This window comes from Lolium perenne, chromosome 4, assembly GCF_019359855.2.
Source record: "Lolium perenne isolate Kyuss_39 chromosome 4, Kyuss_2.0, whole genome shotgun sequence".
Classification (NCBI taxonomy): domain Eukaryota; kingdom Viridiplantae; phylum Streptophyta; class Magnoliopsida; order Poales; family Poaceae; genus Lolium; species Lolium perenne.
In genome coordinates this window covers 148,064,227-148,087,799 of record NC_067247.2, presented here as the reverse complement: position 1 = coordinate 148,087,799, position 23,573 = coordinate 148,064,227, and the positions used below count along the sequence as shown (strand labels likewise).

Here is a 23,573-nt window from a genome sequence, read left to right as displayed (position 1 = left end):
GATCATGAAACTTCAAACGAGATAGCTACTGAACCTCGCAGATCGACAAGGGAACGTGCCACTCCTGATTGGTATGATCCTTGTCTAAATGTCATGATTGTGGACAACAATGATGAAGACCCTGCGACGTATGAAGAAGCGATGATGAGCCCAGATTCCAACAAATGGCAAGAAGCCATGAAATCCGAAATGGGATCCATGTATGATAACAAAGTGTGGACTTTGGTAGACTTACCTGATAGCCGCAAGGCTATCGAGAATAAATGGATCTTCAAGAGAAAGACAGATGCTGATGGTAATATTACTGTCTATAAAGCTCGACTTGTCGCAAAGGGTTTCCGACAAATTCAAGGTGTTGACTACGATGAGACTTTCTCACCTGTAGCGAAGCTAAAATCTGTGAGGATTTTATTAGCAATATCTGCATTTTTCGATTATGAGATTTGGCAGATGGATGTCAAAACGGCGTTCCTTAATGGAGACATTGAGGAAGAGTTGTATATGGTACAACCCAAAGGTTTTGTCGATCCTAAAAATGCTGACAAAGTATGCAAACTTCAGCGTTCAATCTATGGACTGAAGCAAGCATCGAGAAGTTGGAACCGACGTTTTGATAAGGTGATCAAAGACGTCTAATAGGGCTATCACAGAGTACATACCTGGACAAGATTGTAAAGAAGTTTAGAATGGACGAAAGTAAGAAAGGATTCTTACCTATGTTACCAGGCAAGGTCTTGAGTAAGACTCAAGGTCCGGCTACGGCAGAAGAAAGAGAAAGGATGAGTCAGATCCCCTATGCCTCGGCGATGGGCTCTATCATGTATGCCATGCTATGTACTAGACCGGATATAGCACATGCTGTTAGTTTGACTAGCAGATATCAAAGTGATCCAGGAATGGAACACTGGACAGCGGTCAAGAATATCCTGAAGTACTTGAAAAGAACTAAGGATATGTTTCTTTGTTATGGAGGTGACCAAGAGCTCGTTGTAACAAGTTACACCGATGCAAGTTGGAACACTGATCCTGATGACTCTAAGTCACGGTCACGGGTACGTGTTTATATTGAATGGTCCTGCGATGGCTGGGCAAGCTTGAAGCAGTGCACGGTGGCGAAGTCATCAACAGAATCGGAGTACATAGCGGCTTCAGAGGCTTCATCAGAAGCGGTATGGATGAAGAGGTTCATTGTAGAGCTCGGTGTGGTTCCTAGTGCATTGGACCCACTAGTCATCTACTGTGACAACATGGGTGCCATCGCCAATGCACAAGAACCAAGGTCACACAAGAGGCTGAAGCATATCAAGCTGCGTTATCATTCGATTCGCGAGTACATCGAAGATGGAGAAGTAAAGATTTGCAAAGTACACACTGATTTGAATGTAGCAGATCCGTTGACTAAAGCTCTCCCTAGGGCAAAGCATGACCAACACCAGAATGCCATGGGTGTTAGGTACCTTACAATGTAATCTAGATTATTGACTCTAGTGCAAGTGGGAGACTGTTGGAGATATGCCCAAGAGGCAATAATAAAAGTGGTTATTATATATCTTTGTGTTTATGATAAATGTTTATATACCATGCTATAATTGTATTAACCGAAACATTGATACATGTGTGTTATGTAAACAACAATGAGTCCCTAGTAAGCCTCTTAACTAGCTTATTGATTAATAGATGATTAGTTTCATAATCATGAACATTGGATGTTATTAATAACAAGGTTATATCATTATATGAATGATGTAATGGACACACCCAATTAAGCGTAGCATAAGATCACGTCATTAAGTTATTTGCTATAAGCTTTCGATACATAGTTACCTAGTCCTTATGACCATGAGATCATGTAAATCACTTATACCGGAAAGGTACTTTGATTACATCAAACGCCACTGCGTAAATGGGTGGTTATAAAGGTGGGATTAAGTATCCAGAAAGTATGAGTTGAGGCATATGGATCAACAGTGGGATTTGTCCATCCCGATGACAGATAGATATACTCTGGGCCCTCTCGGTGGAATGTCGTCTAATGTCTTGCAAGCATATGAATAAGTTCATAAGAGACCACATACCACGGTACAAGTAAAGAGTACTTGTCAGGAGACGAGGTTGAACAAGGTATAGAATGATACCGATGATCAAACCTCGGACAAGTAAAATATCGCGTGACAAAGGGAATTGGTATCGTATGTGAATGGTTCATTCGATCACTAAGTCATCGTTGAATATGTGGGAGCTATTATGGATCTCCAGATCCCGCTATTGGTTATTGGTCGGAGAGAGATCTCAACCATGTCTACATAGTTCACGAACCGTAGGGTGACACACTTAAGGTTTGATGTTGTAATAGTAGAACTTGAATATGGAATGGAGTTCGAAGTATTGTTCGAAGTCCCGGATGGGATCCCGGACATCACGAGGAGTTCCGGAATGGTCCGGAGAATAAGATTCATATATAGGAAGTCATTTTATAAGTTTGAAAATGATCCGGTGGATTTATGGAAGGTTCTAGAAGGTTCTAGAAAAGTTCGGAAGAAATCACTTTGGAAGGCGGAGTCCCGGAGGGACTCCACCACCATGGCCGGCCAACCCTAGGGGGTGGAGTCCCAGGTGGACTCCACCTAAGGTGGCCGGCCACCCCCTCCCAAGGAAAGGTGGGAATCCCACCTCAAGTGGGAATCCCACCTTGGGTAGGTTTCATGTCATATGGAAGGTTTTGGTTTGGGGTCTTATTCGAAGACTTGTAGACCAACTCTTGGGTGTTCCACCTATATAATGAGGAGCAAGGGGAGGGGGCCGGCCACACCAAAGCCATTGTGGCCGCACCCCCCATAGTGGCCGGCCACCTCCCCCTCTCCCAAACCCTAGCCGCCCCCTCTCCTCCACCTCTCCCGCAACGCTTAGCGAAGCTCCACCGGAGTTCTCCATCGCCACCGCCACCACGCCGTCGTGCTGCCGGATTCAAGGAGGAGCTACTACTTCCGCTGCCCGCTGGAACGGGGAGAAGGACGTCGTCTTCATCAACACCGAACGTGTGACCGAGTACGGAGGTGCTGCCCGATCGTGGCGCCGTGATCAAGATCTTCTACGCGCTTTTGCAAGCGGCAAGTGATCGTCTACCGCAGCAACAAGAGCCTCATCTTGTAGGCTTTGGAAATCTTCAAGGGTGAGTCTCGATGATCTCCTCGTTGCTCCCATCTTTTAGATTGCATCTTGGCTTGGATTGCGTTCTCGCGGTAGGAAATTTTTTGTTTTCTATGCAACGAATCCCTACAGGGAGCTCCCGGGACAGCGAAATCTCAGCGGGATGAATTCGGTCACCGCGCTTGAATTTTTGCCACCGTATATAGGGGTGGCTCTCTCACCGGCAAATCCAAATCCCCCATTTTGAGTTCATCCACCGTTCCCGATCTAGCGACATAGCCGGCTCTACCTCACCCGCACGGTTGGCGAGGCTTGCGGCGGCGACTATGGCTGTGGCGGCGGCGAAGGTGGTTGCGGCGGCGGCTACTAGCCGCGGATGGTTGTCTTCTTCCTCAGCGTCGATGACTTCGGTTGTGGTAAGCTTCTACAAACCCTAGCCTTGGATCAAGATCTTTTGGGTACACAAGGCGGTCTGAACGAATCCATTGTAGGACATTCCTTCGTCGCCGATCGAGGTTGTGGAGGTTGTCCATGTTGCATCTGACTCTACGACAGGGACCGTTGTCGCCGTTGACTCTTCCACTAGGACGGTGATGCTGCCTGCATCTTCGCCAGGGTCCCATGCTTCCCCGACCTTGGTGCTGCATGTGGCTCCTTTGACTGTAAGGTCGCTCTTACTTATCTCGATGTTCATTGATGTGGTATCGCTTAAGGATGTGGATGTGGATGTGGTACTAGTAGTGGTGATAGTTCATTGATCTGCTAGTGCTTAAGGATGTCGATGTGGTAGTGGTAGTTCATTGATCTGCTAGTGCTTGTCATGTAGGCGATCATACCTTTGGGCTCCCCTGATATGTCTGCGTCTATTGTGAATGCTCAGCCATGTCCGATTGCAAACAAACCAGCCATGGTTTGGAAACCTGAGCTATCAGAGTTTATGCTGAACCGGTTGGTTCAGCTTGTCTGTAGCGGCGTCTGCTTCAACATGGGATTCATGGAGCAACAGATGAAGAAGGTAGCCGCGGATGTTCTTGCATTCGCTAGCGTACATGTCACCACTCTTCAGTTGTACAACCACATCAGAAACTAGAGGAGGAAGTGGAGCGTCATTATGAAGATGAAATCCGATCGCATTGTAGACTGGAGCGAAGATGGTTACTGCTTCTACGGCGGTGATGAAGAGACGGTGGACGAGTACATCCAGGTACGAAGCCTCATTGAGTTCCTGCATAAATCTGAAAGTATATATGTGAATGTCATCCACACTAACAGTTGTTCCTTGTGGATGGAAGCGCTACCCGAATCACCGTCACTATGTCGGCACCCTGATCACGAACTATGTTCAAATGAAGACGATCTTCACGCCCCGGTTTGTGTGCAAGGCGCAACTGTTCCAGCCTAACTTGCTGGTCAACAACGGAGGAGAGTATGCCGAGTACCATAATCTGCAGCTACTACAGAGGAGGAGTTGGTTTAGGACCTAGCTCCGCAACCAGTTTCTTGCTTACTGCTTCTGCTTTCTTCGTCATGATCTGCTGATTTGGGAGGTGTGTGATACGTTGCAAACGTATCTATAATTTTTGATGCTCCATGCTTGTTTTACACCAATTCCTCTATGTTTTATGTGCACTTTGCATCATTGTATGACATTTATTGGACTAACCTATTAACAAGTGCCACAGTGCCAGTTTCTGTTTATTATGTCTGTTTATTGCAGAAAATGTCCAAAATTGAAAGTGCTCCGAAAATTCTGGAAAAATCACAGAAATTCTAATATACCATAAGACTCCGGGAGCCAAAAGAGGAGACGGAGATGTGCCACGGCGCAGCCATACCAGGCCCAGGCGCGGGCCCAGGCCTGGTCACGCCTGGAGGTTGTATGGGCACCCCGTGCACCCCCTCGCGTCGCCTCTTCGCCTATAAGACCCCTCTGACCTAAGAACTCGGCAACATATCACCCTCCGTCCACGAAAAGTTCCATAGCCACCGTCATCGCCGAAACCAAGTTTTGGGGGACAGAAGTCTCTGTTCCGGCACCCTGCCGGGACGGGGAAGTGCCCCCGGAGCCATCGCCATCGACTCCACCGCCTCCACTTCGACTCCATGATGGTTTGTGAGTAGTTCCCGCAGGGACTATGGGTTCTTGGCTGTAGCTAGATGGTACTCTCTCCCATATGCTTCAATACAATGATCTCATGAACTGCCTTACATGATTGAGATCCATATGATGTAATCGGTGTTGTGTTTGTTGGGATCCGATGGATTGATCATTATGTTTAGTATATCTTATAAGTTTGTGAAGTATTTGTTGCTACAATATTGTTATGTTTAATGCTTGTCACTAGTGCAAGAGTGGCATGATCTTAGATCTAGGCTCTATAATTGTTGCTTAGAGTGTATCTACAAATTGTATGCACATGTCTTTGTCCGGAACCCGAGGCCCCAAAGTGATCTCGAATTGGGATAACCGGAGGGGATGGCTTTGATATGAGGATCATATGTTTTCACCAAGTGTTAATGCTTTGCTCTGGTGCTCTACTAAAAGGAGTACCTTAATTACCAGTAGTTTCCCTTGAGGCCCCGCTGCAAACGGACTGGTAGGACAAAAGATGTTATGCAAGTTTCTCATTGCGAGCACGTATGACTATATATGGAAAACATGCCTACGATATTAATAGACTGGATATTTTGTCTTAATGCTAAATTCAATTCTATCAATTGCCCAGCTGTAATTTGTTCACCCAACACTTGTTATCTGAAGAGTTACCACTAGTGTAGATCGTCGGGAACCCCGGTCCTTTATTTCATCATCATTGCTTTTCAATCAACTGCGCGCTAGGATATTTTCCAGTGCCATCTCCTCTGTGTTACTGCTACTGCTGTGTTATTATTGCTCTCATATTACTGCCGCATCACATTTCCCTGTCAACACGCCATCAAAGTAGTACCAACTATTTTCTGGCGCTGCATCATATTACCACTACTTTCTGAAAGGATGAGATGTCGCCTAGAGGGGGTGAATAGGCATTTAAAAACTCTTGCGGATTTGGCTTGTAAGAATGTGGAATTAAACTAACGTTTAGTTTACAAGCACAACTCCTAAATATGCTAGGCTCAACTAAGTGCAACAATAACAACTAGAGCTAAGCAAGATAGGCACAAGATATATGAAGCACAAGTGATAGCAAGATATATGTACTTCAAGCACGATGGCTATCACAAGGAAAGTAAGCTCGGGTATAGAAATAACCGAGGCACGCGGAGACGAGGATGTATTCCCGTGTTCCCTTCCTTTGCAAGAAGGTACGCCACGTTTGGAGGAGTGGAGGTCCCACGAAGGATTCCCCAACGCCACGAAGGCTCACCCTATTCTCCGAGCCACACCCACGAAGGATAATGGCCCTTTCCTTATGGTTAGCTTTTCCTCCACTCCGGAGATGGCAAGCTCCACAACCACTTCACAAGCTCCACGAAGGAGAAGCCCGGGCCTCTTCACAATCTTCCTTGAAGAGATCACCGGAGCACCAACCGCCAAGCCAACTAGGAGGTCTCCCTCCAAGAGTAACAAGCTCACGGTCTCTCACTCGAACTAATCGTGGTGGAGAGCTCAACACTATGCAATGATGCAAAGCAAGAACACGAGAGGTGTTCAAATCCTTCACACTCAAATCCCACCAAAGCAACAAATGCTAGGATGAGATTAGAGAGGAAGAACAAAGAGGAAATCAACAAATGACTCCAAGATCTAGATCTAAAGAGTTCCCCTCACTTAGAGGAGAGATGGATTGGTGGGGATTGTAGATCTAGATCTCCTCTCTTAGATCCCTCAAGAATGAGCAAGAATCATGGGGGAAACAATAGATAGGGAAAGTTCTTCAAAGGCAACAATGGAGGAGAGAGAGTGTAAGAACTTATGCAGCCCAAGGTGGAAGAAGGGCTATTTATAGCCCAAGCCGAAAAATAACCGTTGGGGAAATGTCCAGCTCAGCAAAACTTCGAGGAGCCCGGTCAACCAGGCCTGGGGCCGGGCCGTCCGGTGCAGGACCCGGTCAGACCGGGCCACAGACCGGACCAGCCGGTCCAAACCGGACCTGGCGCTGGATCGTGACCGGGGCAGGTCTTTGTCGCGCAGAACCTGCGCCGGGGAGGTCGGTCCACCGCCCGATCAGACCGGACGAGGGGCCGGACCCGGCCGATCCAAACCGGACCTCAGGCCGGACCAGCACCGGGCGAAGCTGGAAACCTTACTGGATAGTGCCCGGTTGGCACTAGTCTAGGGGCCGGTTTGAACCGGGCCATCCGGTGGGCCGGCCGGTCACGCCGGGCGAGAAACCGGGCCAGTAGGAAAACATGTTATACAAAAACTGTGATAACTTTTGTGTCCGGACCCCGATTGACATGAAACCAATTTTGTTGGAAATATGGAGACTCCTCACAGGATATTTTTAGATGTTTTTAGAGAGGGAGTCTCCCACCGTCAAGAAACGGTGAAGACGTCCAAACTCGAAAACGCAATAGAAGATGCATGCAGATTCCTTTTTCGATGAACTTAGGCTTGTTGTAACGCTAGCAACAAGCTCAAGAACCTCTCACAGAGAAACACTAAGAAGCAATAGGGATATGCAAAGTATGCAAAGGATTGAGGTCCCTAAGACGATGTGATCAAGTTACCCAACCGAATGCCCCTCTTGATAGTGCGGCTATCTATCCTATAATCCGGTCTCCCATCAACCACCTTGAGACCGGTAAAAGGAAAACCTATCAAGGTCATACCTTTGCCTTGCGCATCCCGCTTGATCTTGATGATAACTCTTCAAGCTCCACTCAAGCCGGAATGCCTCACTTGATCATCGTTACTTCGTGAAGACTCACAAATGCTCCCCCATACACCATGATGGGAAAGCTCCATTGATGCACATCTTCACGTGTCCATTATCACCAAATGGACGGCAAGATTCAAGCATATCATCCTCTTGAGATGGTCAACTTGAACTTGCCCAACTCAACCTTGATGACGATCACCACTTGATGTCATCCTCTCATGGGCTATATGAGATCTCCCTTTTGATGCATGCCCATGGAAAGATACCTAACCCACATAGACAACACAAGGGCACATATATGATGGGTTAGCTCAAAAAGCATAATTGACAAGGCTTACCATACCACATGACTTCACGTGGCACATTCTTCATGCTTCATGTGTTGATCAAACTTGAATCTATTCTTCACTCTTTGTATTGGCCTTGTATCTTCTCATGCTCTTATCATACTATCTTGAGGTGTATAAAGAATTCTTCTTTTGCTTGCATGCTCTAAATCTTAGTCAACCATAGCTCAACTTATGAGACTATCATGACACCGACTTAGAGCCATAGCTTGAATTCTTCACTTGGAATCAAACACTCAAGATCTTGATCATTCATTGCTTATCACATAAGCTAGAGCATGGCTAATATTGAGTTCCACATAAGAACTCCATCTTCATTTCTTCTTCTTGATCATATCACATATATGTCTTCAAATCGATGATCTTGATGCCAATGCTCAAGGTATATATTTATCTTCATGGCATCCATACTTGAATCCAACACATGGACTACAAGTAGTACCTATGGAATATTCCTTCATATAAACTCAATGAAAACATTAGTCCATAGGGGTTGTCATTAATTACCAAAACCACACATAGGGGCAATATACCCTTACACTTTCACATCACCCTGTTACTAGTGCTTTTCCAGGTGCAGCTGAATTGACAACTCCATTGTCAAGACTTATAATTATTCTTTGGCCCCCCTTGTGTCGAATCAACAAATTTGGGTATTACTTCCCTCGAAGACTGTTGCTATCCCCTATACTTGTGGGTCATCAGTGTGTATCCCTCCATTAGCTAGGACTTGCTACAACCTGATCCCCTGTCTGTAATGATGAACTTGTTCGAGGTGGTATATACTAACCCCTCGTGTGATGAACATGTGATGCATCACGAAGTAGTTGCTTTGCTCGTGATGCGTCACCCACTAAGTAGTTGTTGTGTATTACCAGCACCTTTTGTGATGAACTGAATCTGATGTGTGTTGTTATTCAGTACTGGGTAACCTCACCACTCTAAGTGAAGGAGTTGCCACAACACTTAGCTATCTGCAACCAAACAAGCTGTGGGCTGCACGAGCAGGGAAGAAAGTACCACTCAAGAAACACTTTTTCCTGGTCCATGGCGTCGAGGTCATGCTTCCAGTGGAGATAACCCATGAGGATCCTCGAGTCACGGAGTATGAAGAAGTCACTTCTACGAAGGCACTCAAAGATGATGTTGATGTACTAGGGGTCTGTTCGGTTTTTGGATGGAGTGGAATGGAATGGAATGGTTCCGTTCCATTCCATTCCATCCCATCCCATTCCATTTCATCTAGGTGTTCGGTTGATTTCAGAAGATGTGGAATGGAATGAATATAATTAGTATAAACACCCAATTAATTAGACCCTAATTTAATCTAATCAGTCTAAACATCCAATTAATTAGACCACAGGAGAGGAGCAAGGTCGCACCACGCCTGCGCCCGCGCCCGGCGACCTTCCACACAGCGCCCACGCGCGCCATCTCCCGCACCACCTCCGGCGACGCCGCCCTGCCGCACACCGCCGCCGGCCACGCGCACCGCACACACACGTCGGTGGCCGCGGACACGCGGAGCACCCGCTTCGCCACCACGGCCGCCCGCCCCTCCGCGCAGGCGCACAGCTGGGCAAGCAGCGCCATGACGACCTCCGTGACGCGCCTGCTGCTGCCGTCGGGGGACGAGGGCTAGGACGCCAACTCCCGTCGATGGGGGAGAAGTGGGGCGGCGGAGCGACCTCAAGGGGGCTGAGGGAGGGGCGGCCCGCCGGCGCGCAGGAGGAGGCGGGGCCGGGGAAGGAGGCGAGGGTGGCGGCGAGCATGGCGGAGGGCGGCGGGCATGTCAGAGGGCGGAGGGCGGCGGGCATGGCAGAGGGCGGATTATCTTCTCTCCCAGAGTTGGGCGGGGGCGCGAGAGAGGATTAGTGAGCCGTTCCACCTCGTCCGGCCGATTTGCCCGGACGGGTGCGTTCCGCATCTGGGCCGAATATTCCCATTCGGGGAACGAGCTCATTCCATCCTACCTACCAACCGAACGCGAGAACGGCTCCCAGGAATGGAACCGTTCCATTCCGTTCCATCTAATTCCACAACCGAACGGACCCTAGATGAAGCAAGAGACATCGTGCTCGCCAGATCAACGACGTATCAGCAGAACCTGCGCAACTACCACAACACTCGATTTGTCCCAGGTCCTTCAACGTGGGGGACCTGGTCCTACGTCTCAAGCAAGGGGGCCACCGCAAGCTGGAGTCGCCATGGGGGACCCTACATCGTCATGGAGGTGATTCCTGGAGGAGCCTATCGCCTCCAAGACAAGAAGAGTGGAGCCGCAATCACCAACCCGTGGGATGTCACGCAGCTACGTCGATTCTACCCTTAGAATTTAATATTCAACATTTACTTCCAATAAGGCCTAGGGCCAGGCTACTGAGCCAAACTGCATACTCACTGCAAATATCGGCCTATGGCCAGGCTCTTAAAGCTAAAACATGTACTCCCTCTATCTAAAAATAGATGTCTCACTTTTATCTAGATAAGGATGTACATAAATTCATTTTAATTGCAAACAGAGCTTGGCTCTGATGGTTAGGTTCCATGTGGTGGAACCAGCCCACCCAGGTTCAAGTCCTAGACTTGGCATGGGTGTTTGCATTTACCTGGATTTATTCCAGGATTTATCCGGCGCATGCTTTCAGTGGTAGGTGACGTGCCCGTCAACAGCGAGGCGCCAGTGGTGACTTCGTCAACCTCAAGATATGCCGGCTCAGTCCCTCGGAGGTGCTCATAGGGGTAGGGTGTGCGTGCGTGCGTTCATAGGGGTGTTTGTACGTGCGTATTTGTGAGCGTCTGCGTTATACTGTGTTCTCAAAAAAAAAAAATTCATTTTAATTAAAGATACAACAATATCTAGATAACGTTAAGACATCTGTTTTTAGACAGAGGGAGTACTTTCGTAGTCGTCATCACTAAAATCTAAGTTCTCTATATTGGGTATCATTTTTTTTTATCTTCACTGTCATCAAACCCGATACTCGGGGGCTGCATCACTAAATCTAACACAATAAACCCGATACTCGGGGTTGCATTGTTCAATCATTATCATCATATGTTATCTCGATTCCGCAGGGTAAACGCTCAAACACGTTTTTACCCAGGTAGCTGATACAGCCTAAAAGGCATCAGGCTAACGAAAAGGTCTCACGTCGAGCGAAAACAAAACTGAATTACAAATATTTTACATCATGTACATGTCTTTCTAGCTAGGGCTCAACTCAATACTTACACATGAAAATAAATAAAGAAGTCATGATCCTGATCAAGCAAATGGCTAGGACGGTGAGACGTCCGGTGCGTCACAAATCTTTTTGGGGGACGATTTGAGGGGCGCGGTGCATTCCAGGACCCGACGAAGAGTTCAACACATGGTTAGAGTCTACTGCTGTAAGAGTTGTCCTTCTTCTCCACAAAGCAGCCATGCCCATCATCATTCTTTTGCTTTGGAAGATTTGAAAGGCCCGCAACAACGTCGTCTTCGATGATAGCCCCCAAAGCTAACTAGATGCATCTTTGTCGATCTTGGATGAGGCCCGGCTATGGGTCTTGGCCGGTGCCAAAGGGCGTCTTCTCGGCCTCCTGATGGAACCTGAAACATCAGCAGGCTAGCAAAATGTTCTTTGCTTAAGTAGCGTGGCTATTAATGTTGTATTGTACACCACCCATCATCTTGACGGGTTTTCTTTCTAATATACAAAGATAATGTGTGTTGGAGAACAAGTTAAAAGCCTTCAAAACACTCATGCTTGGTTCCAACTTATTGATACTCCCTCCGGTCCATAAAACGTGTCGTCGCTTTAGATCAAATTAAACATTTAAACTAAAGCCACGTTCAATTACTATGGATCAGAGTGAGTAACAACGTGTGATGCCCAGGTTGTACTGTTTGTTGGAACCCTGCGACTTGCTATGCTGTTGACCGTCATCCATGTGTCACCATTATTCGCTGTCGATCGACAGGTAACTGATCACGGCCTTCCCAGTGTCGGCGTGCACAGCACAGGCAGGGTAGTTCAATTTCCTGAGAATCTTGCAATTGTCGGATGCACAGTTGCGCGCTACCCTCCACCCGGAGTTTGGTCCATGTGATATTGCGATGCCCACATGTGACGCAACATGTCCCAACTGTGCGATCGCCAAATGATTTTGTAGCTCTACTTGCCCATCATCTTTCCTTTTTAATGATGATGAGTTCTGGTTCATTGGACCGGCCTGCGGGCCAAGCATCATGATGCTGAAGGCGACACTGGTTACTTAATAATACTGACACTTGATTGTTTTAATAGATGCAGAAGCACATTCATGGATCACGAGCCTAGATTGATTATTAGTATTCGGGTGTGAATGCTTCTGAATTTACAAACATACCCTCCACAGACCTTGATTTTTCAGATGATTTGGAACCATTTGATGGATATACTACAAGGCAGCAGATGCAGTTCAGCACCCACAGTGAACTTCAGCAGTAACTATTGTTCATACTAGCAAACATTGCAGTTCCAGTTTCAGGAGCTAACTTAGCTCATGTCTACAATTTTATCCTAAGTTCTGAACAACAACCCACACTAACATTCTTCCTACTTTATTCCTCATCCTTTGGGCGAGAGGATTACCGGCTCACCCACAAGAAAAATAAGACATGATCAGAAGATCGGCCTTGAGGAGGGCACTGGATGTGCCGCCTCTCATCCAAGGAGCACAAATTAAATTAGAAAAGGAATGGGGGGAAAAGATCTATACACAAAATTGGGGAACTCTTCCATGGGCAGTTCAGTCGAAGCTTGATGACCGACTCCACCGTCCCTGTAGATACTGTTCCAGCGATGTGTTTGCGGTGATGAAGTCGTTGCTGCTGACGGAGGCGGAGTCGTCGTCGACATCGAAGGCTAGATTGATGTAGGACTGGATGTTGGTGTTGTTCTCCGGAGGTGCAAGCGTAACCGCATCTTCGTCGCCATCGCTCTCGTACGACAACCCGACTTGCGATCTAGCCCACTTGAGAGTATCATTGTCGCCATCAAGTAGCTTCACAACCTGATGTTCTCAGATGGATGGTTGTAAGAAGGAGCACAAAGGAAATACACAACATGATATCTACACATCAGAAATGTAATCTCACCACTGCGACGTGAGGACGATGTTGAGGTGTTGATCTGATGCAGAGCGAAGCAGCCAGTGTCATCCTCTCAACTTCATCGGTATGGCCTTCAGTAGGCAAGCTAGGATCTGCCAGTTGCGTGAGCTTACCTCCTTGGATGACAGAATTCGCCTATACAATACAGATAACCATTATTTCTCTGTTAAAACTACAGAAAGAAACCACTTGGCCCATTTTTAGTTTCAAACAAGAAAAGGGGCATTACACCTACCCACATAACTAGGCTCTCCTGGCCCTTTGGACAACCAGTGCAAAGTGGTTTTCTGCCCGACACGAGTTCAAGAAGAACCACACCAAAAGCAAACACGTCAATCTTGTCATTCACCTTGCCATGCATGAAGTATTCAGGAGCTAAGTACCTGGCAGAAGGTAGATACATACATCTTTAAAAAAACTGCTGCAGCAGAACAAAAGGCAAAGTAGTATGTACACGTGATCAGCTAACTAACCCAAAAGTTCCTGCGACATCATTGCATGTGGTTTGGGGTGTTGCATCAGTGGCCCAGAGCGCAAGACCAAAGTCTGATAACTGCATCACACCAATATAGATAATTTGATTCAGCTACATGATGTTGCACATAGCCGCAAAAGAATGTTGCACAAGAACTGAAGCATGTTCTGGAATTGGATGATAGGTTACCTTCGGCTCAAAATCCTCCGAGATGAGGATATTTGACGACTTGACATCCCTATGGATCACTGAGCGAGTGTTGCCGTTACCATGGAGATAATCCAGTGCATGAGCAACACCTGCCGCCACATTGAACCTCTCGGTCCAACCAAACATGTTCTTGCATTCTTTCTCTCCTATACATCACATAAACAATAAGATGAGTTTGTACATGGAAATGGCACATGGAGAAAACGTGATACAAGATACGGAACATACCATGCAGTATTTCTTCTAGGCTGCCTCTTCTCAAGTATTCGTACACCAATAGAAGGTCATTGTCCTTGAAGGAGAAGCCAATGATGGATATGATACTCTTGTGACTGAGTGAGCTGAGAATCTCGATCTCTGAGATGAACTCCTTCAGCACCTCATCAGAACATTTCAGGATCTTCACTGCCAACTCCTTGCCACATGTTGAACAGCCTTTGTAAACTTTGCTCGTGCCACCTTGTCCAACTATACACTCTGCGCACAACAACCATTTATTTGATGGGTAAACATGAAATATCTAGAGAAATGAAAAATAACAGAAACTATTCTTAAAAGACATACCAGGTGAGAAATCGGAAGTGATCTTTGCTAGCTCATCGTAACTGTATGAAGAATAAATGGATGAGAATTTCTCTTTGAGTGAGATAAGCTCCTCTGGGACTTCTGTATCCAATTCCTCGATCACCACAGAAGAGCTTTCTGAATTGGTTCTGGAAGGTATGACAACTACCCTGTCGCGCAAGGTATGACCGGCGCTAATGGTTGAGTCTGGTCTCGTGGTTCTGTGCTCCAGATGGGCTGGCGAAACAGCTGAATACCTGCTCGGAAGCCGCATCGCCCACTGCACCACCGACATCTTGGGCTTGTCAGACAACGCACCCTGTCGATTGGGCAGTAACTTCTTCCTTAGGAATGGCCAGCCAGTAACCACTTCTGATGATCCACGTTGGCAACCCTTAACTGGAACTAATGCCAATGAAAGTTCCTTTGGCCGTGCGGGAGACCTCGATGGCATGGTAACAGCCCGAGAAATGCACCTGTTATCCTGTGCACACTCGTCCGGAAGTTTCTCTCCCATCAGGGAAGTCAGAAGCTTACGGTAACTCCTCCTTGGAGTCTCAGGGGCTGCATTCCAGGTACAAATTTAAGCATACTCATGGCAACCACAAGCCAGGAAAGCGAACAAATGCAAATGAAATTGTTTTACCGACTTACGTGTGCCGGTGCTACTGAATAGTTGGTGGTGTGCCGTATCTCCTTGGTAAATGATCTTGCCGTTGTTCACAGCTAGAACCGAGCAACTCAGGGGGACCCTCTTTGCGCAGTACTTGGCAACTGAAGTGCAGGAGGATCTAATATTTGGAGGAAATAGGAAGCAAATATTACGAGGAACAGATTAGTTTGGAGCAGTTTAGCAACATGGAGTGGAGGATGTGGCAAGTTAATTAAGTACCCAAAAGACCGAGAGTTCTTGGCGACGCCGAGGATCAGATGGGAAGCTCCACAGGAAGCCGCTTCTTTCACCAGGGATTTCCTGATAGACGATCCTCCGCAGACCTTGAGCTCCAGGTTGATCTGAACATAGCGACAAACAAAGTAATGAGAGTTTTGCAGTAGCAGTAGGATCAAAGCTGTACAAAGTCCTGGCTCAACGACTTTTTGCAGCTTGACAAACACTTACAGTGAAAATTTAATTTTTGGTATAGAAGTTGCCAAATTCAAAGCTGCCAAAGATAGAAAAACAGAAAAATCGGACCACCCAGCTGGTAAAATAAATAGCGGGCAGCATCAATGGCACGGCATCGGCGGAAAGTTTTAAGTTTGCGCTAAAATTGGGCGGACCAGCAGTTAATGACGGGTCAAATTGGGAGCCATCCGTGACCAAAAAAGGCAAGAGCTGCGAGCCGCGGCCATTGAATTAAGATCCGAAAGTAACTCGCGCATAATAAAGTACTACCACTGTCGCAGAATAACGCTCTTTATTTTTCGGGGTTAAGGAACTGAAGAACAGAGGACGCTCCTGGGAAGGAGGCAGCAGGCAGGAGTGCAGGACGGACCTGCTTGAGGTTGCAGAAGCCGTCGTACACGGCGAGCACCGACGCGAGCGAGTCCGCGGCCTTCCCCTTGCTCTCCGATCCGGCCGCTCCTGCGCAAGGAGAAGGAAATTATTGATTTTTCGTAACAGAATTGAAGAAAAAAAGTAACATTTCTGACTACGGGACTCTCCGGTGCGGTCAGTCCCAGGAGCAGACTCTGCTACGATCCGGAGACCGGAGGAGCGAAACAGAGAAAGCCGGCAAGCGAATTAGAGACGCGCGCCGGGGTGGGTGGGGGGCGTGGAGGGCGGATGGGAGGGGGGAGGCTCACCGGCGGCGACGTGGACGGCGACGACGCGGTCGCCGGCATTGGCGACCTTGACGAGCGCCCAGGTGAGGAGCTCGCGGCTGGCGGCGTCCCTCCTGATCCCCACGGCCACCGTCCTCCCGCTAGCCCCCGCGGCGTCCGGCGGCGGCTCGGAGGGGCGGTGCTGGCGCGCCGCCTCGGACGAGGGGCGGCGGCAGTGGTTGCGCGCCCCGTCGGGGACGAGGAGCCTCATGGCGGCGTAACGTACGTTCCCTCCGCCGTGCGCTCCTTTGTTGATTTACGTTCCACTTGACTTGTCGCAGAGGCAGAGAGAGAGAGAAGGAAGGGAAGACGATGATCCGAGTCCGAGGGCGGGGAGGGGGGCTGCGTTTTATGCGGCTTTATTTTACTTTACTTTTTTGGTTGCCTCGCCTCTGCGGTTAAGTGGACCACAATCTTAACGGCCGAGACATGCTTATTTATTTTTAGAGAAAAAATAGTAGTGGTTTTTAAGCACTCCTTACTATTACTCATTTTGTTTATGTTTTACTCTGCATATCAGATCACTCTTCTTTTTTTTTTTACTTTGCATACATAAATAAAAATAAGCGGTTACTTCTGCGGTTAAGATACCACTTTCCTAAATATAATTAGTTTTCGGAGTTCAGACAGAACTCCGAAAACGTATTATATCTATAAACAAAGGTTGTAGTATGGGTAAAGCACTGCTCCCTCGGTGATGAAGGCTTGTTTTTTTACATGCGCGCTGTAATTTTTTTTTATCTTAGAGAGTAATTTTAAGATGACACCTATTTTTTTACGGAGTACTTAAAAGTATCTATTAGTTCTTTTAGTATATGCCAATATAAATTAATGGCCATAATTAAATGACAAACTTTGCCAGTATCCAAAACGACAAGCTTTCATGATACCAGAGTCTCCGGTTCTTCTCTCTTTTCCAGATCGATAATCAAAGGACCGGGCTCATGTACTTATATATCCTGTAACACAAGCGGCATCACCTTCACATGTACCATTCTCGGTCCATTACTTCAAAGAAGACCACTTTACTTTCCTTGGATTTATTCTCCTGCTTGCTTGATCGGAATCTATTCACATACAGAGGTTTAGCTCTACGAAAGATGGGTCTAGGGGGAATTGAAGGCAAACCAATACTGTTGTACTATAAAATATAGACCCGGGTGATAAAGGAGGAATTCGGTTAGGACCAATAAAGTTTTTAAAAAATATTCAGCAAACATAGTTATCAGATTAAATACCTAATTATACTAGTTTTCAATCCAAGAAAATGAACCTAAGCTTTTTAGGTGATGATATGGTACATTAGCCTCTGTATCAGATGTAAACAAGTGACTATGTGACATAACCACAAAATATGATACACATCCTAATTATATAGGAAATCTTGTCCTTGGTTAAGCTCAGAGTTTGAACAAATATTACCAACTACTGTGGGGCTTGTCACGCACAATGGTTGATGTTAATAGATTTGTATTCAAAAGTGATAACGATGCAATTCCCTCTCACGCGGCGTGGGATCATCAAGTAAACCAAAATTCAGGAAACCACGTACTATGAACCTGTATTATGAAAAGTTGTACAAACCTATAGGTAAGTTAGAAAAGTTACAAACAATACAAATGTAGACAAAGAAAGACAATTGTCCATATACGGCCATTGTGAGTGGGATGTAGAATAAAAAATGAGATATCGTACAATAGATTATGCGTGTAGTTCTGTCTGTATTCCTTAACTAGCCATGCTTTGTACTCCCTCTGGTAATAAAAAAATGTTGTAAATTATCTAAATTTAGATGTATGTGATTTATTTAGTGTTGTTTCCCTTATTAATCGGCTCAAATATTTTCTTCTTCGTGACACCGTATGATTTTTTGCCCTCTTGACGAGGTTTGTAAGATATAGACTATGGTACATGTTACATAACCGACGGTGAAAAATAAAACCGTCATAACAGCTCTTGTATAAATTTTTCTGAACCAAAATCAATATACATGAACATAGTTGTCCTAGGTATCCATTATATCTGTATGCAAGTATGCAATGCATTATTACAGTTTCTAAAATCACATATGTTCATGTTTCAACTAGAGGTTTTCCAGGTTCCAAATTGCAGATGCCTAGCTTGATTCGGTAATTTCGGTTACCCGCCGATTGGGATGTTAGAATCGGATGAACCTTGGGGCGGGGGTCACATGGGAAGATGCCTCGCCCATATGCACGATCTTACACTGTTTGTCTTCTTAATGGCCCTGTTATCTGGACCCTGGTGCATGATGCAGAGCATGGCGCTGACTTTGGCGACCACGTGCATGCTGTCTCCATGTTCGATGACATGAGTTGGGAAATGGCCGTATGCACGGTGAAAATCTCTAGTAAAACAATTTTACTCGGTAACACTCGATCAGACAGGAAATATAAACTGCTGAGTTCATAGCAGGTTCCCATAATGTCACTGGAGTTTGATTACCGGGACCGTAACCCGTCCTGGTCAGTTGTGGAACACGCGCTGACCATAGAGACCGGACGTGGTCCAGGTCACGGATGCTTCCGATGATCAGATCCATCTCGACGGCCAGCTTAATTACTTCGATGTGACTAATTGTTCGGTCGAGTAGTATGAAAGTGGGGGGCAGCCCATGTGAAGTTGAGAGGTCTACTTTTCAGGGTGAAAATCCAAGTTCTGGTCTTAATTGGTTGTGCCTGACAATAACCTTGCTGATGACATTGTTCTGAGAGTGGAGACTATATTCAGGGTGAAAACCTAAGATCTTTGATCAGGCGACGACGACGATTGTGTACTGTTATCTTCTTAGAGGTGTCGCTTTTGGAGAGCTTGAATTTCGGATGTTGTCTCAGTGGTGGTTATATTGTTGTTGCTAGAGCTGAAATAATGTAGCGGGACTTTTATTTCTTACTTTCTTTTTCTTATTTTTGGTTGTGTACATCCATATTATCATTAGGGTATTGCGTTGTTGTAGAGGCTAGGTGTATTTGATATCTTCTGATATTAATATATTTTCTTTATTGGAAAATGAAGCAATCTAATAGTCATAGCCCAAGCATTTTCTCCTCGGGTGTAACTAGAAAAATATCAGATGCAGCTCGACCTAATATGAACCGCAAGTTCTATGGTTTAGAAATCGAATGGAAATTAAAACAAAATATTTTTTAGTCGACTGACAATTAGCGAACCGTAATGACTTAGCTAGCTAGCTCGAGGAGCTGTCGGAATTAGTTGATCACATGCATATTTTCTTTTCTGGCAGTAAAGTCGCCGGAAATTATGTCAGGGCCAGACTATCTTCATTGATTCTCCGTCGTGGAATTTGATTTCCTGCATGCATGTGTCCAGTTTTGAAGTCCAAGAAGAGGAAAAATAGTTGGTGGAACACGAGCTTGTGGCACCTGTTTCATACAGTCTCTCAGTGTGAATCTACTACTGATCTGATTTTGTCCATGTGGGCTGCGGTGATTAGCCCCCATGCTAATTATCATTACGTGGAAGTTGATCCACGTACTTTGTAATTTTTTACCTACTTGTATTTGTATACCTACTACTAGCAGGCAACCAACCTTTAATCTGGATACCACTATGAGCGCGGTTTCATCATCTGACAATCTGAATATCTCGTGGAGGAGACGAGATGACGGAATGAGCTGGATGATTCGATCGATTGCACGGCTAGTGTCACGTCACCGGCATGAGCACGCCCGTGAAGTGAATCATGTGCGGCAAAGCCTCCATCGGCCATGAAAAAGATTCATGGACAATGACCTCAATGTGACTCCACCGACGCCCGTGGCCTATCCGAACATGGCAGATTGTTTCCTCCCTGTTCTATCCCAGCAACTAAGGACATCTCCAACCGGGCGACCCAAACGGACGCGCTGGGCCGTCCGTTTTGGGCCGTGGAGGAGGAGCGCGCGGACTCGCGGTGGGTCGCCGACGACGAGGCGCTCCGCGTCGCTGCCGAGGCGGCGGCACAGAAGGCCAGTGACGCGGAGATGGTGGAGGCGGCCGCGGAGGGCTGGCACGAGACCGCGGACGGGCGGTACGAGGCCGCGGAGGAGGGCGGCCGCCGCGGAGGAGCCCGTCAACGAGGAGGACCTCGCGCTGGCGAACATCAACGCCGCCATCGAGAAGCGACTCGCCGACCTCACGCGCGTGACGAAGGAGCACGAGGGCATCTGGCGGGCCGGCCGCCGCCGCTTAGGCGACCTCCTCGGCCGTAAGAACGAGCTGCTCGCTATGCGAGCAGCCCGTCACCTCATCCGGATGCCGTCCCCGAGCGGCGCGCCGGGAGGATGCTGAGTCGGCGGAGCGCGGCCGGCAAGAGCGCATGCGCCGGCGGCAGGAGAACCACGAGGCCCAGGCCCCCGCCCGCGTCCGCATTGAGGCGCGCACCGCTGTGGAACGCGCCGCTCTGCAGGAGGTGGAGCTATGCGGGAAGCGGATGATTCCGCTGCAGGAGGCGGAGCGCGAGCGCGCCCGAGGTGCGCGGACGGAAAGGAGGAGGATGATGGCCTCCGTCCAAGCTGCCGAGGCCGCCCGCGCCGCCGCCGACGCGCCACCCAGCCCGTAGTAAGCTGGAGTGGAATCCTCACGCGTACAGGCCGCCCGCGTCGAGTGAAATCCACGGCCCCGACGGCGAGCCGGCGAGGAGTCGCCGGCGAGGCCGCCGGCCCCGTACGTATTTAGGATAGAAGTAGTAGCTAAAAAAAATGTAATGAGTTCTTTTTAATGAAAAATATTATTTATGCCTATGACACGCAGGCCAGGGGCGGACAAGGGGCGGACGCGAGCGACCAGCCTTTCGCGTCCGCGGCCACGCAAACCCGGCCAAGATTTGGGCCGGGTTTGCGTCGATCCGGACGCCGCGGGCATCCGTTTTAGGGATGGGTCCGCGCGCTGGGCCGGGTTTTTGTCCGGCTGGACCCATCCGGACGCGCGGGCGCGGGATGGGTCGCCCGGTTGGAGATGCCCTAACTTGCCCAATACGATGACGTGTTTGGCATTGCGCTGGATCCTAGCCATGGCGGCTGCGTGGGGGCCGGCCGTTCCGACTTTCATGGTGGTGGTCCTAAGGTTCTTCTTTCACGAAGATAAAGACGTTTTGGATGCCGATCTTTTTTCATCTAGCCGGAGTGATGAGTTTCGGCAGGCTCCGACAGCGAATGTAATAGTGCATCTTTTGCCTGGAGTTCACACGATCGGGTGGTATTCGGTCGCGCGTAGCCATGCTTTTATTCCGACCGTTTGATTCTGGAGGGTGTGTTGACATCAAGAGACTTCCGGTCCATGGTGAAGAAGCAGAGAATATCATGAAGGTAGGATTGGAGGATTAGCTAAAGAAGGTTCAAGTCTTCGTGATGTTGAGGAGCTTGCTTGGTGTTCCGGGATTCGCAGCAGTGGTATGAAAGTGGGGCGACAACACAGGTGAAGTTCAGAGTCATACCTTTCTGGCCTTAACTGGTTGTGCCTGGCAATAACCTTGTTGGAGGCATTGTTTTGAGAGCGGAGACTATTTTCAGGGAGAAAATCTAAGATCTTTGATCGGGCGACGACGGCGCTGGTACACTGTTCCCTTCTTGGAGGCGTCGCTTTTGGAGAGTCTGTATTTCAGGTGTTGTCTTGGTGGTGGATGTACTGCTGTTACTAGGCTTGGGATACTGTGGCGGGACTTTTATTTCTTAGTTTTCATGCACTAGCCACTTGAACCAAAAGTCCGAACTGATGGAAAGGGCTAGGCAATCCACATATACACTTCACAACACCCCCACTCGCGTGTGACGGGAGAAGAGAAAGTCAACACGTGAAAGAAGAAGAGCACACCAAAACAGGGCATCAGCGGTGACTAAAGAGGGGGGCAACAGCAATTTTTAGGCTTAATTGCGAAAACCATGTGAAAGCCAGGATTTGAACTCGAGACCTGGGGCTCTGATACCATGTTAAGCTTCATGCACTAGCCACTTGAACCAAAAGTCCGAACTGATGGAAAGGGCTAGGCAATCCATATATACACTTCACAACAATTAGGATGGTGCGTTGTTGCAGAAGCTAGGTATAGTTGATATCTTTTGATATTAATATAATCCCTTCATCGAAAAAAAAAATTTAGTTATGCAAATGGCTATTAGCCAGGTGCTCCTGAAACGGATATCTCTAGGTTAGTTATCCTATACAAATCGTATCATCGTTAGTGCTTGAAGGAACCTCATTGTTCAGATCGAAGGGTTAGTTATTTCAATAGTATCAAAAGCACTGATCTATTTATCCATCTCCTTTTAGGGTAAATAAATCAACACCATATACATGATGTTAAATTTGCAATATTGCCTAAATAGAAAAAATAAAAAATAATTCCTATTTTTTGCACAATGAAAATGAATATGTGTTAAAAGCCTGTCAAAATTCTGTGTGAAATGATTTATGTAGTGGCATGTGCAAAAGGACAAATCCGAGTGTTGTCAACAAATATGGATGTTCTAAACAACACCGTTCCTTTTTTGCATAGACTACCACACATGTCATTTCTCTGCAAATGTTGCATGCTGTTAGAACATATTCTCATGTTTGTTATTCGAAAATTCGTTTTTGTTAGTGAAGCGGGAGCATATGAGCTCAGGTTCAAATGTGAATTTTCATATTTTCTATTCTCAAAAAATTCCACTTGTTTTAAAGTACAATAGCGAGAAGTTTTCAATAGTTCAGTTTAAAAATCCTCCGAGGGGGCATTACCAGTCTTAACAATTCAAACTCTACCAGTGGTTACTGTGCTAAGTTAAACTTCTGCAAGGGTTCATCATGGAAATAAGCAAGCACTATTTTACCAAATGTTAATAGTTGAACAAATGAGATTATGATCATTAAACACGCTGCTAAACACAAATTCAGCAGCGTTACTCAGGCTGATAACTACAACATCGTAATTTAAGTTGTAGAGTACTAACCAGATCTGGCTCACCTACATGCGTATAAGTTTCACATTTCAAGATGATGCAACGTAGCGCCGTGCACGGCAACTTAACCGATCAATTAATGCA

The 23,573-nt window shown here is 47.0% G+C and overlaps 1 protein-coding gene across 1 annotated transcript; it reads right to left on the bottom strand.

Annotated features, from left to right (window-relative positions):
• Positions 1 to 12,781: 12,781 nt before the first annotated feature.
• Positions 12,782 to 16,828, bottom strand: LOC127294821 (protein kinase STUNTED). The gene is made up of 11 exons (XM_051324717.2): positions 16,513 to 16,828; positions 16,203 to 16,291; positions 15,599 to 15,720; positions 15,361 to 15,497; positions 14,707 to 15,270; positions 14,371 to 14,619; positions 14,122 to 14,288; positions 13,931 to 14,010; positions 13,693 to 13,840; positions 13,443 to 13,592; positions 12,782 to 13,357 (listed from the first exon to the last, which is right to left on the bottom strand). The coding sequence occupies exons 1-11, from the start codon at positions 16,739 to 16,741 to the stop codon at positions 13,094 to 13,096; spliced, it is 2,199 nt and encodes a 732-aa protein (XP_051180677.1). The 5' UTR covers positions 16,742 to 16,828; the 3' UTR covers positions 12,782 to 13,093.
• Positions 16,829 to 23,573: the final 6,745 nt, after the last annotated feature.